Raw genomic sequence first — 16,483 nt, forward strand, 5'->3', positions numbered from 1 at the left:
GGGGGGGGGGGGGGGTGAAGTGGGAGGGGGGTGGGGCGGTGCGTGTGTGGATTTCCCCACCTCCAACCCAGTGAAGACTGTGCGTCAGGAAGAGAGTGCGCAGCCGCGGCGCCTGCAAGCTGTCAGTGCCGGCGATGGAGCGGCTGCAACGGTGGCCAGTCCAGTCCCAGCCCCAGCTCCAGCTCCAGCTCCGGCTCCGGCTCCAGCTCCGGCTCCAGCTCGGACTGCAGCGCCGGTGCGACGATGAGCCGCTTCCCGCCACACACTGACCAGCCGCTCGGAGCCGCCCAACAAACATCTCCCCAAGAGCCTGCAGACCCAGGATGCCCGGTGGAAAAAGAGGGCTGGTGGCACCGCAGAATACTTTTTTGGAAAACATTGTCAGGCGATCCAGCGGTAAGGTGGCACTTTTGTAGCGACGCGCCCCCCCCCCCCCCCCCCCCCCCCCCCTCCCCCCCCCATCCACCAACACTTCCTCCCATTAGCTATTGATTAACGGAGCTATAGTTTCTAGTCCCTAGGTGCAGTCAGTGCCCATCTCTCCAACCTCCTTTCACTGTCCTCCTTGCACGCAGATTGACTGCTTATTTATCTTTAAGGTGCAATAGATCCTCATAAATTAAACTGAAAGGCAGTTCATTTCGATTTAGTTTTGACCTGTTCTAATTTTGCTCGTCTTGCATACAATATTTCGTTCCACAACATCGAATGAAGCGACTAGGAATTCTGGAAGATTGCTAAACTTAATTGAAAAGTAATTTGTTAGAACACTTGTTAATAGATCTCGCGCTGGAAAGCGATTGAACATTATTTTTCCTCTTGTAAGTGTTTATAATGGCTGTGCTGTATACAAAAACACAGTTCCTTCTGATCTCTGCCGTCATTCCGACTGTCAGATCAGATCCCCAGCGTGCTCCCTAGTGTTATTTTTAGTTTTCAACCATCAAGCGAGACTAATATACAGCAACGATGGGTTTCCTCAACAGTGAATTCGGCAGCCTGACAGTAGCCACAGACAGGGAAGACGCAGGGTGCAAAGCGATTTTTTTTGTTTTTGGGAAATTACTGAGAGAGAACCTGGTGATAGATAACTCTCAGGAACTTGCAGCGCTCAAGTAGAACCGATCGAAGGATGTCGCTGAATGAAGGGCTTGCAGGAGAGTTTCACCTGAAGCGTTCCTGTAAGTCCACTTCCAATCTGTTGAAGCCGATGTTGCAATAGAGACAAGGAACGTGGAAGAGTTCCAAATGTTGGTTAAACGAAATTACTTTTGGTTTGTGGGCAGAATGATGTGGGAGCTGGTATAAACTCCGCCGTTACTAGTGAATCGATATCTGTAAGCTATAACATTCCCCTTATTTAACACACTGTCATTTACAAATAAAGAAATCCAATCTAAATATTATGTGCGATATTCCTGAAGTTGCAGCCACTAGTTTAGAAACTACACCTAATGAGTTCACAGCATTGAAAGCGGGTTTACATAAACACCTGTGTCTATTCCTGCAGACCTAACCGAGAAGCATCTTTAACGGGAGAAGAGTCTTTAAAATTGTAAAGCTTAATATTTCTCACAGTGCTTGTTGCATCTGAAGAGCTAGGAGGATGTAAACGTAAAGAGACATTGCTTTATATATAGTTGACATCTATTTGGTACAGTGTGTTATCACTGGCAGTCAATCTTGCCAGCAGGGGTTTGTTGAAAATTGCTGTGATCTGTTCAGAGCTTGAGCGATGTTAACAGTTCCCACTTGCTGCATTCGCTAAACATTCGTCAGAGTCCAACGCTGGACAGAGCATTTGTAAGCCCACCAACTCAGTGGTATTTTTCTTGCCATTACGGGTCGCTGTTACTCCTCACTGACAGGCAACTCTACCTCAGTACCCCCTGAGCTAAACCCTCGCTCTGAACAAATACTGATGCCTGCAGGCAATTCCGGCTGCAACCAACTTTTCAACAGTGATTCGCAGGAAGACGCTGAACAGTTTGACTAACACTGTACGTCAACCGTCGGCTACAAATCAACTCTTAAAAGCCCTATTTTACTAATGAGCATTGCCGATCTATTTATTAAAGTGACAGAGGCCGCTTATTAGGAACCAGCCCTTTCTAAATGCGTACATGCATCAATGCAGCAGTAGGAAACTGGGAAATCAAAAGGACGTTTGAAGGATTGTTCCAGGAGTGCTTTCGAATTTAGAAACAGATTAATAGTGCATTTTGTGCCTCTTGAAAAGTTCAATAGTCAGGATTTGTTTAGTAATTTATGCAAAGGACAAAGAAAATTTCAATTTATTTAAACTGAAACAGGCACCCAGAACCAATTGATGCAGCAAAATGACCACCGTGAAAGTTCTGAAATCAGAGAATTCCAACTATGGATATAATTTAGAAACCTTAGGATAATATTTATATCCAGTAGCTTGTTTAGCTGGGAGTGCCAGACAGGACCGTGTTTCCATACCTCCACACCAGGAGCCTGTTCGGATCACTGGTCGATAATTACAAATTATAAAATTAGCAATTATTTCTATTAAGAATGGAAACTGCATTGGAGTACAGATTGCAAAATATCCATGTGTCACTAAGTCTGTCTATTTCCGACTGCATAATATCACCCATCTCCAAGCTGCCCTCGGTTTGGAATCCTCAATCATGCCGTCATTACTTTGAGTGTTGAGTGTTTATACCAATGTACATTGCTGGCTTGTTTCCCATTTTCTACTCTTATAAACTTGAGGTCATTCAAAAACTCTTCTGCCTTCAGTTTCCACAAAGGACAATGTAAATGTTGATTTATTGCAGAAACAATCTAACAAATAGAGAAAAGTAGTAAATTGATAGACATAAACAATTACATAGCATTCACCATGAAGTTAATGAACTTAGAAAATTAGAAGCAATTGGTATTTTTTGGGATACAGTTTAAAATCCCTGGGGTAGGATTTATATATTGCACCAAGTCCTGTTCACCCATCAACGTTGCACTTATTGATTTATGTTGACACCCTTTTGAAGAATGCGTTGCTTTAAAAAAAATCATCCTTGTATTCAAATTCCTTCGCAGCCTATATCTCCAATTTGTGGCTGTCATCTCCTCCAGCTTTAGAAAACTAATATATCGGCTTCTTCAATTCTGTCTTCTTCAACATGCCGGATTTTTATTGTTCTACAATTGACAGACGTGCCTTCAGCTGCTTCATTCGTAAGCTCTGGAAATCCCATCCTTTACTTTTCCACTTCCCTGTCTCGCTGTCCACCACAAGGCATACTTTGACAAAGGTTTTGGACATCTGACCTAATATCTCCTGATGTGGCTTGGAGTCAGATTTTGTTTGATAACCGTCCTGTGCATCATTCAGTGGCATTTTATTGTATTAAAAATGTTATCTAAGTGCAAGCTGTTGTTGTTATTATTTCTGAACTTTAATATAAAATTATACTCCATCTGCTTTTATTTGTGATGTCAAAATATGATATCCTTAATGCAGCTGCTAACACTGGAACAAATTGAAAATGATGTTGCATGGTTAAGTTATTCTAGGAATACTTAGATTGGAATATACAAAATAGGAACAGGATTAGACTATTCAAACCTTCTCTGACATTCAGTAAGATCACAGCTAATCTGACTGTGGCCTCCAGTTTCCCGCATGTCCCCCATAACATTTGAGTCATCTGTAGATCAAAACTCTGTCTGAATTAGCCTTGAATAATGCAGGTACAACTTTTTAAATATTAGTTTGGAGAGTTACGTTTACAACACCATGATGATGCAATATGTAAGTTAGTGAAAGCGAACCCACAGGATTAATGCCTGAACTATGTTGCATATTGGTCAGACATCATCATTTCCCTCAACATCTCTGGACTAGAGCAGCAAAATCAATTCTGTGTTTTGCATCAGTTTTGGAAACTACATATATGGAGCATAGAGTTGGAACTGCTTGTGGTGTTCTCCATTGTGCCATTATGAAGGCCTCATCGCCATAGTTTATAAAGTGTCTTTAACATAGATCATCATCCGGAGACACTTTTGGAGGAAAATTTCATTTGAGTGAAAGAAAGAGGGAGCAGATCAGGTGACCAAAGGTCAACTAAAAAAATGAATAAAGAGGCAGAAATTGGCTTATGAGAAGTAGGATCAAGAGACTAGCCAAAGGTTGGAAAATTTTATATAGTCTCATGAGCAATGTTATACTGCGTTGATAATGCTTAAACTCTCAAATTGTTTGACAATATGCAACTCATTTACACCTGCTCTTTTTATGATCTCTTGGGTCTGTCATGTTAATAATCAACAATCGAAGTCTAACCCCTTTGAACCAACAATAGCCAACTCCTGCTTGTCACCTTTACAATGCACCTTATTCTCGCAAGCACAAGCCCAGATACACATTTTCTCTTGCTTCTGCCTCATGAAACTTAATTAATGAATTACCAGTAACATAGAGGATGAATCCAGACTATGAATGGGTGATAATGAAATTGTAACCACCAAGAGTCTCAAGAAATGATTACCCTCCACGGAGGAACCTTTGGGCACAATTCTTGGGTTTCCAGCAGTTCCAAAATTCCTGCTTGCATAATATGAAACGTGTCCAAGCAGTGGAGACAATATTCCATAATGTGCTGCAGATGGTAGATCATTTGGAAGTAATCCATTACTCATATTCTGCAACATGTTGATGGATATGTACACAGTTGCACAGGCAGTCTGGACTGTGTGGTCACACTAGCACAATGAAAGTCCTCTCCAACAAAGGAGCCATGCACCTTTTGGTTTCAGGAGCTTAGCAGTGACTACTCTTTTGGATACCTTGGATATTGGAGTTGGGAGGGCTGCAAGACTGATGTCATTGGCACTGCGTAATCTGCTCATTTGTTGATCTGCACCTTGCAGTTGCACCAATATGTTGATGTTGATTTTCAGAAGAATGTCAAATGTTAACATTGTTTCAGCTCTTTGGATACCTCAGAAGGTTCACTCATCTGATTCCTGTCATTAGGCATTGATTTATGAGGTAAGGCTGAGCAGGTCAGACCTAAACTCAAAAACGAGAGATGATTTCATTGAGGCATAACAAGATTCTGAAGATATGTGACCTGGTAGATGCTGTGAAAATGTTATCTACAACTAGGGGGTGCAGTGTAAAAATAAAGGATCTGTCATTTAAGACAAAGATGAGAACAAATTTTTCTCGAATTCTCATTTGGAATTTTCGTCCCCAGAAAGCAATGGAGTCTGAGCCATTGAATATATGATTTTGATTTAGACAGCTTTTTTTTGATTGACAAGGAAGTCAAGTGTTATTGGGTCTGAAGAGGCAGGAAAGTGGATTTATGGCCACAGTTATATATCAGCCATTGCCTTAATGACTAGCAGAGCAAGCTTAATGGAGCAAACGGCATATCCCTGCTCCTATTTTATATGGTCTTATTGTGACCAGAAAATTGTAAAAAAGGTTTTTTAAACGGGTGGAGAGGATCAGGGAGAAACATTAGAGTTTGGGAGCACACGAGGCTGGAATCAGGGGAATAGAGAGGTCAGCAGGGCTGGGGATAGGGAGCAGTGAAGGGATAGAGTAATTTAAATACAATAATAATCATTTTAATTATGAAATATTAAAGAAACAAGGTGTCAATGAAGGTCAGCAAGAGCAGGAAAGATGGATAAAAGATTTGCTTTGGAAAAGGGAATGTTCAGTTTTGAATGAGCTGAAGTTTGTGGTAGGTAGGAGATGGTAAACCAGGAAGCAAGCCAGAAAAGCTTTGGATCAACTGGAGATGAAGTTGGGATCCACCAGTAGTTCCGTAGTCCTTCACAGCAAATTGTCAGCCCAATTTTCCATTCGAAGAACAGGAAAGGGTTGAGGTGTGAATTGCTTGCCCATTTGTGGTGAACCTATACTATATTAGCTGTTATAGACTAACATCAACACCCTTAAGTCCAAAGGTGATAAAGGCATGAATAAAGCTTTCAGCAGCTGATGGGGTAAGGCTGGCTGGATGTCACAAAAGGAATTTGGGACCAGAAGCAACACAGGCTCAAAGAGACGATTGTGTTGTGAACACTCTCGTAATGATGGGAATGAAGAATGGAATTATTGGAAGGGAAATTGACTTTATCACAGGATAATAGGATTGGACTCAAAATAAAATTGCTTCAGTTAGTGTTTAGCCAGAGGAGATTTTGGCTCCTTCAAGACTAGATGTCAGAGAACTGATCTGACAACATTTGGGCATGGAACATTTGAAAGAGGTGATGTATAAAGGAACTGGATAGAATATATGAAAACCATCCTTATAGAGATTAATGTCACTGAGTGATGATATGTAGATGAGAAAGGGTGGGGTAATGACAATGGATGCATGAATTACTGCAAATTGTGATTAAACAAGGATGGAAGTAAAACCATTGAGAGAATGCCATGGCTTTGATTGTAAACTTTATGGCAGCAGGCAATGGAAATCCATTGGAACTTTAGGTGATGCTCCAGAAGACAATGTGCAGTCAAGTGTCAAAAGGCACAGTGAAGGATAGGAGAGAATATGCAACAGGGTCACAGAGAATGTCATTGATGTGGGAAGTGTGGAAACATGGCTGATGCTTGTGGAATATTTTTAACCAAGGTCTCCAAGGGGGAGGGAAAATGAATAAAACAAGTTAAAATATTTTAAAAAATAATAACATATTATTTGTAGCTCTCACCCCCGAAGAAGAAATCGAACTTCATCAAAATTTAGAAACAAAAGCAGAAATTGCTGGAAAAAACTTAGCAGGTCTGGTAGCATCTGAAGAGAGAAAGCAGAGGTAATGTCTCAGAACACTGTTCTGAAGAAGGGTCCCTGGACCCGAAATGTTAACTCTGCTTTCTCTCCATAGGTGCTGCCAGATCTTCTGAATTTTTTCAACAACTTCTGTTTTTGTTTCTGATTTCCAACATGCAGAATTTGTTCATTCTTTTGTTGAAATGTAACTAATATAAAGGGGTGAAAAACAAAAGGATTCATATTGGCTGCCTACCAAAACTATACCTGTTGCACACCCAGTTGAACTTTCTTTTATATTGTAAGTAATAAAATTATCTATTTCAACACACTTTGGACCTCCAACAGAACTAAATTTAGCTCTTTTTATTTCAAAATGGAGAAATATGTATCCTTTGATAACTTTTATTTCTTCAGTGCAGGAAATATTCCTTTGTGAATCGTGCACATGGTAATGAGTGCTTACAGTGTGCCAGCCAGATCTTTGCTGGGCATTTTAAGATTAAGATCATACGTTGTGGTATATTACCATTGACAGTAATGCAACACTTAATTTTAATTACTGCAGGACTACATTATCCACATACAGTTTAAGCAAATTGTAATAAATTAGTGCATTGACTAAAAGATTAATTAAACCAATTACTAAAGTTTGCAATTGACAAAAGAATCTGAAACAGCTTTTTCTGGACAGTATTTAAGAAATTTGAATTCCATGTATTAGCCTCAGTTGAATGTTTATTGAGGCACTCGGTACCATTGTCAAACCCTAACCACCCAACGCCTGGAGGAAGAATGCCTCATCTTCTCTTGGGACCCTGCAGCTACATGGGATCACTGCGGGTTTCACAAGTTTCATCATCCCCCTCTCCGCACTTTATCCCAGACCCAAGCCTACAACTCAGCACCACCCTCTTGACCTCTCCATCTTCCTTCCCACCTATCCACTCCACCCTCCTCTCCAATCTATCACCTTTCCCGCACTTTCATCTACCTATCACATTCCAAGCTACAGTCTCCCCTCTCATTTATCTCTCAACCCCCCCAACCCACAAGATCAAAGGCTTATGCCTGAAACATCGATTTTCTTGCTCCTTGGATACTGCCTGACCTGCTATGCTTTTCCAACATCACACTTTCCACTCTAATCTCCAGCATCTGCAGTCCTTTCTACTAGGTACTAAATACTTGAGCACATTTGTAATATCAAGTGAACTGATGTGAATTGGGTGATTGTTTTTGAGCTTAAGAACAGCAGAAACATATGAAGCAAGAAAGATCAATCTCCTTTCCAAATACTTACAAGGGATTAAGCAACTTTTATTCTTAGAAAGCAACTTGTCTCCATTGGCTTTGTCCCAGTAGAGATGCACATAGCTGATTGCTATCTTAAGCTGAATCCCAGCCTGGAATTATGTTTCATATAGCTACTGAATTCACAGTATGTTTGAAGATAATTGGAACTATTGATTTTTATGGAATGGGCACCTTTTAGGCATCTGGGAGAGTTGCTGAATTCACAAAGTTCAACTGTATCTGTATGGCTTTGGAGGTAATGATCATGAAGTCATCTAAGACATGACATCATTGTTATCGCATTCATGTGTTTCTAAGAAAAGCATGGGTGCCAGTCTCCTGATTTTCGTGTCACCAGATTGTAAGATTTTGGAATTTTATGGGAAGATTTTCTTAATTTTAACTGAATTATCATGATACCTTGTGCTTAGTTTTAAAATCACATCACTTTGATCAGGTTCTGCCCGCAGTACTGGCCAGTGGGCATTTATTTCTAAAATGACTTGTCCCTCAGAACGGATCCAAAATCTATAAGCTGAAGAATAGGGCTTGAGAGGTGTTCAATGATCAATGGGAAATAGTTTTGTTCATTTCTGAGAAGCTGTTTCAACACAGGTCACAATGGCATTAGCACAGTTGCCTCACCGCAACAGGGACCAAGGTCTGATTCCAGCCTGGACTGATTGTGTACATTCTCCCTGTACCTGTGTGGGCTTTCACTGGGTGCTCTGGTTTCCTCTCACAGGCCAAAGATGTGCAGGTTAGGTGGATTGGGCATGGTAAATATGGGATTACAGAGATAGGGTGGGGAGGTTGTGGGACAATCTTCGGAGTGTAGGTGCACACTTGAGAGGATAAATAGTCTCTATCTGCATTGTAGAAATTCTATATTTCTAACATTCGTTTGTTCACTAGTAGTGGATTGACAATGCTTTGTTTTTACAATGGATTGATTTTCAGCAGTATGAATCAAATTTTAATAACTTACCACTTTTGAATAGATAATGGTATTTAAAGCAACATATTAATAATAATTAGTTTTACAACCTTACTTGATATATACATTCAGCATAAGCTTTTAGCTGTTATATTTATGTCCCTGTTAATGAAGCCTAGAATACCATATCCTTTATTAACAGCTGTCTACCAGTCCAGCCACTCTTAATGATATCTGCATGCATACTCTTGGGTCTCTCTACTTCGATGTCATTTAAAACAGTACCCTTGATTTTAGAGTGTTGTTCATGTTTTTTCTACCATAATGTGTTAGCTCAAGCTTCTCCACATTGAGCTCATCTGCTAATTATTCACCCATTCTACCAACGTGCCAATGTCTTTTTGAAGTTCTGTACTTCCTCCTTGCAGTTTACAATGCTTCCAAGTTTTGCACCATCTGCGAACTTTGAAACTTCACATAAATTATGTAAAGCAAGGCTCCCATGTTGACCCACATGGAACTCCTACACTGTTTCCTAGCATTTAGCCAATTTTGTATCTACATTGGAACTGTCCTTTCAACTTCATGAGCTGTAACTTCACAAATCTGGTCTGTAGCACTGAATCAGTTGCATTTTAGAAGTTCATGTACACCACATCAACATCCTACTCCTTACTAACCCTCCTGTTATCTCTTTCAAGAACTCCAGCAAATTAGTTAAACATTATTTTCCTTTAAGAAATCCATCCTAACTCTCTGATTTGTCTCTATGACTCTCAGTTCTATCTTGAATACTCGTTTCTACCTTTGCAACTTTTTTGAACAAGGGTATGATATTTGTAATTCAGTCCTCTGATACCAGTCCAGGGGAGACTGAAAGATTACTGTCAGTGCCTGTGCAATTTCCACTCTCACTTCCTTCAATATTGTTCTGTGCATCTCATTTGGTTCAGGAGCCTTAACAACTCGATGCATCTGTTACCTTGTCTGTTACCTGGATAACATCTGCTTCCTTGATAAAGATAGGTGCAAAGTTACTTTAGCATCTCAGCTGTGCCTCCTGCCTCCCAGTGTAAATTTCCTTTTTTCAGTCCTGAATTGGCATTATCCTTCTTTCACCACATTTACTATTTATGTTCTAATATTGAGATTTCCTTTAGCTGCTTGATGTTAGCTTGCTATCTTTTTTCATAACCTCTCCTTGCTTTTCTTATTTGCTTTTTCTCCTTCTCCCTTCTGAATATGTATTCAGCTTGGTATCTGACATTTGTCAGAAGCATACGTTTGCTTCTTTATCTTAATTTGTAGCTCCTCTGTCAGCCAGGTAGCTCTATCTGGCTAAGCTACATTTTTGCCACATTGAAGTTGGCTGTTTCTCAGTTAATTACTCTTATTCTGGGTCCTTCCCCACTTTTCCACCTTGTAATGCAATGATTGCTCTTTCCTAAAGGTTCCGCCACTGATCCTCGATGTACATGGCCAACTTGCTCCCAAGAGCCAGGTCTAGCATTGTCTATTTTCTGGACTGGGCACATAGAACATAGAACATTACAGAGCAGTAGACGCCCTTCGGCCCTCGATATTGTGCCACTCTGTCATACTAATCTGAAGCCCATCCCACCTACACTATTCCATGTACGTCCATATGCCTGTCCAATGACAACTTAAATGCACTTAAACTTGGCGAATCTACTACCATTGCAGGCAAAGCATTCCATACCCTTACTACTCTCCTATTGCAATAGGAGATTTTCCTGAACACAGTCTACAAATGCTTGCCTCTCTTTGCCCTTAACACTACCCTTATCTCTGTTTATTATTTCAGTCATTAGAATTCCCCATTGTAACCATTCTATAATACTTGCACTTCTCTGTAATTTCCTTGCAGATTTGTTTCTCTGCATCCTTCCCGCTATTCAGAGGTCTGCAGTTTATGTCAAACAATATAATTGCGCCCTTCTTGTTCATAACTCTGTCTAAATCACTTCTGTCATACAGTCATAGAGTCATAGAAATGTACAGCACAGAAACAGACCCTTTGGTCCAACCTGTCCATGCCGACCAGATATCCCAACCCAATCTAGTTCCACCTGCAAGCACCCGGCCCATATCCCTCCAAACCCTTCCTATTCATATACCCATCCAGGTGCCTTTTAAATGTTGCAATTGTACTAGTCTCCATCACTTCCTCTGGGCAGCCCATTTCACACACGCACCACCCTCTGCATGAAAAAGCTGCCCCTTAGGTCTCTTTTATGTCTTGCCTCTCTCACCCTAAACATATGTCCTCTAGTTCTGGACCCCCCCCACCTCAGGGAAAAGACCTTGTCTGTTTATCCTATCCATGCCCCTCATGATTTTACAAACCCCTATAAGGTCACCCCTCCACCTCCGACGCTGCATGGAAAACAGCCTATTCAAACTTCCCTACAGCTCAAATTCTTCAACCCTGGCAACATGCTTGTAAATCTTTTCTGAAACCTTTCAAGTTTCACAACATCCTTCCAATAGGAAGGAGACCAGAATTGCATGCAATATTCCAAAAATGCCTAACCAACATTGTGTACAGCTGCAACATGACCTTCCAACTCCTGTACTCAATGCTCTGACCAATAAAGGAAGGCATACCAAATGCCTTCTTCACTATCCTATCTACCTGCAACTCTACTTTCAAGGAGTTATGAACCTGCACACCAAGATCTCTTTGTTCAGCAATGCTCCCTAGGTCCTTACCACTAAGTGTATAAGACCTGCTAAGATTTACAGCACCTCACATTTATCTAAATTAAACTCCTTCTGCCACTCCTCAGCCCATTGGCTCATCTGGTCAAGATCCTATTGTAACCTAAGGTAACCTTCTTCGCTATCCATTACACCTCCAATTTTGGTGTCATCTGCAAACTTACTAACTATACCTCTTAAGCTCACATCCAAATCATTTATTTAAATGACATAAAGTGGACCCAGCACCGATCATTGTGGCACTCCACTGGTCACAACCGTCCACCATCACCCTCTGTCTTCTACCTTTGATCCAAATGGCTGGTTCTCCTTGTATTCCATGAGAACTAACCTTGCTAACCTGTCTCCCATGGGGAACCATGAAGTCCATATAGATCATGTCTACTGCTCTCCACTCATCAATCTTCTTCGTTACTTCTTCAAAAACTCAACTGAGTTTGTGAGGCATGATTTCCCAAGGACAAAGCCATGCTGACTATCCCTGATCAGTCCTTGCCTTTCTAAATACATGTACATCCTGTCTGTCAGGATTTCCACCAACAAATGCCCACTACCGACGTTAGGCTCACCGGTCTGTAGTTCCCTGGCTTGTCCTTATCACCTTTCATAAATAATGGCACCATGTTAGCCAACCTCTAGTCTTCTGGCACCTCACCTGTGACTATCGATGAGACAAAGTTCTCAGCAAAGGACACAGCAATCACTTCCCTAGCTTCCCACAGAGTTCAAGGGTACACCTGATCAGGTCCTGGGGAATTATCCACTTTTATGCATTTCAAGACATCCAGCACCTCCTCCTGTGTAATATGGACATTTTTCAAGATGTCAACATCTACTTCCCCACATTCTATATCTTCCATGTTCTTTTCCACAGTAAACACCGATGCAAAATGCATGTTTAGTATCTCCCCCCATCTCCTGTGGTTCCACACAAAGACGACCTTGCTGATTTTTGAGGGGCACTATTCTCTCCCTAGTTATCCATTTGTCCTTAATGTATTTGTAAAAACTCTTTGGATTCTCCTTAACTCTATTTGCCAAAGCCATCTCATGTCTCCTTTTTTCCCTCCTCATTTCCCTCTGATGTATACTCCTACTGCCTTTATGCTCTTCTAAGGATTCACTTGATCTATCCTGTCTATACCTGTCATATGCTTCCTTCTTTTTCTGAACCAAACCCTAATTTTCTTTAGTCATCCAGCATTCTCTATACCTACCAGCCTTTCCTTTCACCCTAACAGGAATATACTGTCTTTGGACTCTCGTTATCTAATGTCTGAAGGCTTCCCATTTTCCAGCCATCCCTTTACCTACGAACATCTGCCCCCAGTCAGCTTTTGAAAGTTCTTGCCTAATCCCATCAAAATTGGCCTTTCTCCAATTTAGAACTTCAACTTTTAGATCTGATCTATTCTTTTCCATCACTATTTTAAAACTAATAGAATTACGGTTGCTGGCCCCAAAGTGCCACCTCGGTCACCTGCCCTGCCTTATTTCCCAAGAGTAAGTCAAGTTTTGCACCTTCTCCAGTAGGTACATCCACATACTGAGTCAGACAATTTTCTTGTACACACTTAACAAATTCTTCTCCATCTAAACCCTTACTGCTATTGCAGTCCCAGTCTATATTTGAGAAGTTAAAATCCCCTACCATGACCACCCTATTATTCCTACAGATAACTGAGATCTCCTTACAAGTTTGTTTCTCAATATCCCACTAACTATTAGGGGGTCTATAGTATAATCCCAATAAGGTGATCATCCCTTTCTTATTTCTCAGTTCCACCAAATAACTTCCCTGGATGTGTTTCTGAGAATGTCCTGCCTCTGCACTGCTGAAATGCAATCTCATATCAAAAATGCCACTCCCCTCCTCTCTTGCCTCCCTTTCTGTCCTTCCTGTAGCATTTGTATCCTGGAACATTAAGCTGCCAGTCCTGCCCATCCTGAGTCATGCCGAACCCTCCAAAATATCCTCTTTCTCCAGTACTGCAAGGCTATCCTTAACCAAGACTACCGCCCCTTCACCTTTCCTTTCTTTCCTATCTTCCTTGAACACTCTGTAACAAGGAATATTTAACACCTATTCGTGCCCTTCTGGGAGTTAGGTCTCTGTTATAATCATAGCATTGTAATTACATAAGACAATCTGTACCTGTAATTCACCTGTATGAATTTCCTTTATTATTATTTGCTGTATGATGTGCATTCACATATGTGCTGTATAACCCTTATCTTTGAGCTCCTTGTCACTAGTTTTTTACGAGCTTCCTAAATTCTGACTGCAGGATCATATCCCCCTTCCTGCCTATATCGTTGGTACCCAGTACATCTTTTGACTGGTCACACTGCCTAAGAGAGTGTCCTGCAACACTCTGTGACATACTTCGCCCTGGTGCAGGGAGCTCTTCTCCCATCCTGGAGTCATTTTTCTGACCCCTGAAATGCCTGTCTGTTCCCTGTTACCCTTGCTGATTCTCTCCTGTACACGGAGATGGCCTTCCCATTGTGCCATGCAACTGGTGCTTGCTGCACTCCTCTGAGGAACCTCACCAGTATTCAGAATTGAAAACGATTGTTGAGTCAGACCTCGGGACTCCTGATCCACCTGCCTGGTTCTTGTGTTCTGCCTGGCAGCCTCTATTCCCTATCTGCATGCATGTCCCTAACTCAGTGTGACGACTGCTCTGAATGTGATATCCATGTAACTCTCAGTCTCCAGATGTACACATTGACTGAGTGCAGCTGAGCTTTGAAACGCAGACGTTTCTGCAGCTGGTGGCACTTCCTGGACATATCTTTGTCCAGGTCATAGGAGGTGTCCCCAACCCAACAAGATGGGTTTCTACATTGCTAAATAACCTGAACTTATTTGGGTACTATTCTTTATAAATTAAAGATTAGAGAAAATTGTAATAGCAACTGAGTTTACGTAGAAACTCGACTATATCAAAACATTTTTCAAAACAGGAGGAATTAGAGACAAAACTGAGTGATGTTTCAAGTCCTATGAGATTAAGATCTTTGCAATGTTCACCTGAATATGCACCAGCTTTTCTGCTAATGGGTATCAACAGAATGTTGGGCAGCTTTAAAATTTATTTGTAGTGTGCTTCTGCTAGTACTTATGTATATAACTCTGGACTGAATCAGCCCAAATTTTCTCTAGCTCTCATGTAAATTTTTGATTCTGTGCTTGACTTTCAAGATAACAATTTTTTCTGTAGAGCTTTCCAAAATTTGATTGCAATTTAGCATTTTTTACGTTAATTCCTGGAATGTGGATGTAGCTATAAAGGCTGGTCTTTGCTGTCCGTCAGTGCACTACCCTGACTTGAAACTGATTCAAGAAGATTCACCACACCTCAATGGCAATGAGCAATAAATCCTGCTGAACCAGTGCTGTCCACATCCATTGAAGAAATGAAAAGAAAAGAATCCTGATTGCCCGTGAGAAATGTTTCCTGAATTGCTGCAGTCCATATAGTGTAGGTCCAGCCACAGTATACTTTGGAAGGAAGTTCCAGCTTCTTAATCTAGAGACAATAAAGAAATGTTGACTGAAGAATGTGAAAGATATTCCTCATAATCCTGTACACAAAAAGACTCATTTAGTCTACTCTTAATCATCAAGAAAATAATGAAGATGCCCATGATAGTGTTGTCAAGTAGCACCTCTAAGCAACAAGCTTGCTTGATGATGCTTAATTTGCCTTCTGTCAGAATCATCTGGCTCCAGGTCTCATTACAGCTTTGATCCAGGCATAGACGAAAGAGCCAGAGATGAGCAGTGAGTGATATTCAGGCAGCATTTGATTAAATGTGATACTTTGGAGTTTTGACAAAATCTCTGGCAATTGGGGAAAACACTGCTGGTCAGAGTCACACCTAGCACCAAAGAAGATGACCATGGTTTTTGCCAGTGGGACATCACCGCAGATAACTTTAGGATAGATATCTTCAAATGAACCTCTCCTGAGATTTTACTGTGCACCACTGTATTGAGGGAGGCGATGGCGTAGTGACATTTTTGCTGAACTGTTAATTCAGAGACCCAGGTAATGTTCTGGACTCCTGTGTTTGAATCCCACCATAGCAGTTAGTGGAATTTGAATTCATTTAAAATCTGGGATTAAGCGGCTAATGATGACCTTGAAGCCATTGGTGATTGTCAGAATATCTTATCTGGCCTACTCATGTTCTTTAGGGAGGAAACTTCAATCCTGGTCTGATCTACATATGATTCCAGACCCACAGCAATATGGATGACTCTTAACTGCCCTCTGGGGCATTTAGGAATGGGCAATAAATGCTGGCCTAGCCAGAGACGCTCTCATCCTGTGAATCACTGTGTAAAACATTTCTTATAGAAGATACATAGAGTCAAAGAGATGTACAGCATGGAAACAGACCCTTCGGTCCAACCCGTCCATGCCGACCAGATATCCCATCCCAATCTAGTCCCACCTGCCAGCACCCGGCCCATATCCCTCCAAACCCTTCCTATTCATATACCCATCCAAATGCCTCTTAAATGTTGCAATTGTACCAGCCTCCACCACATCCTCTGGCAGCTCATTCCATACATGTACCACCCTCTGCGTGAAAAAGATGCCGCTTAGGTCTCTTTTATATTTTCCCTCTCACCCTAAACCTATGCCCTCTAGTTCTGGACTCCCCGACCCCAGGGAAAAGACTTTGCCTATTTACCCTATCCATGCCCCTCATAATTTTG

General features: G+C 41.3%; 1 protein-coding gene across 2 annotated transcripts in view; it reads left to right on the forward strand.

Moving 5' to 3' along the window:
• The first annotated feature begins 105 nt into the window (after positions 1 to 105).
• Positions 106 to 16,483, forward strand: part of kcnh5b (potassium voltage-gated channel, subfamily H (eag-related), member 5b) — a 317,576-nt gene continuing 301,198 nt past the window's right edge. For both annotated transcript variants that reach the window (XM_043697222.1, XM_043697223.1), the window contains exon 1: positions 106 to 396. In XM_043697222.1, coding sequence (XP_043553157.1) covers positions 324 to 396 — 73 coding nt within the window. In that variant the 5' untranslated portion in view covers positions 106 to 323. The remainder of the gene's footprint in view (positions 397 to 16,483) is intronic.

This window comes from Chiloscyllium plagiosum, chromosome 10 (genome assembly GCF_004010195.1).
Source record: "Chiloscyllium plagiosum isolate BGI_BamShark_2017 chromosome 10, ASM401019v2, whole genome shotgun sequence".
NCBI classification, from domain to species: Eukaryota; Metazoa; Chordata; class Chondrichthyes; order Orectolobiformes; family Hemiscylliidae; genus Chiloscyllium; species Chiloscyllium plagiosum.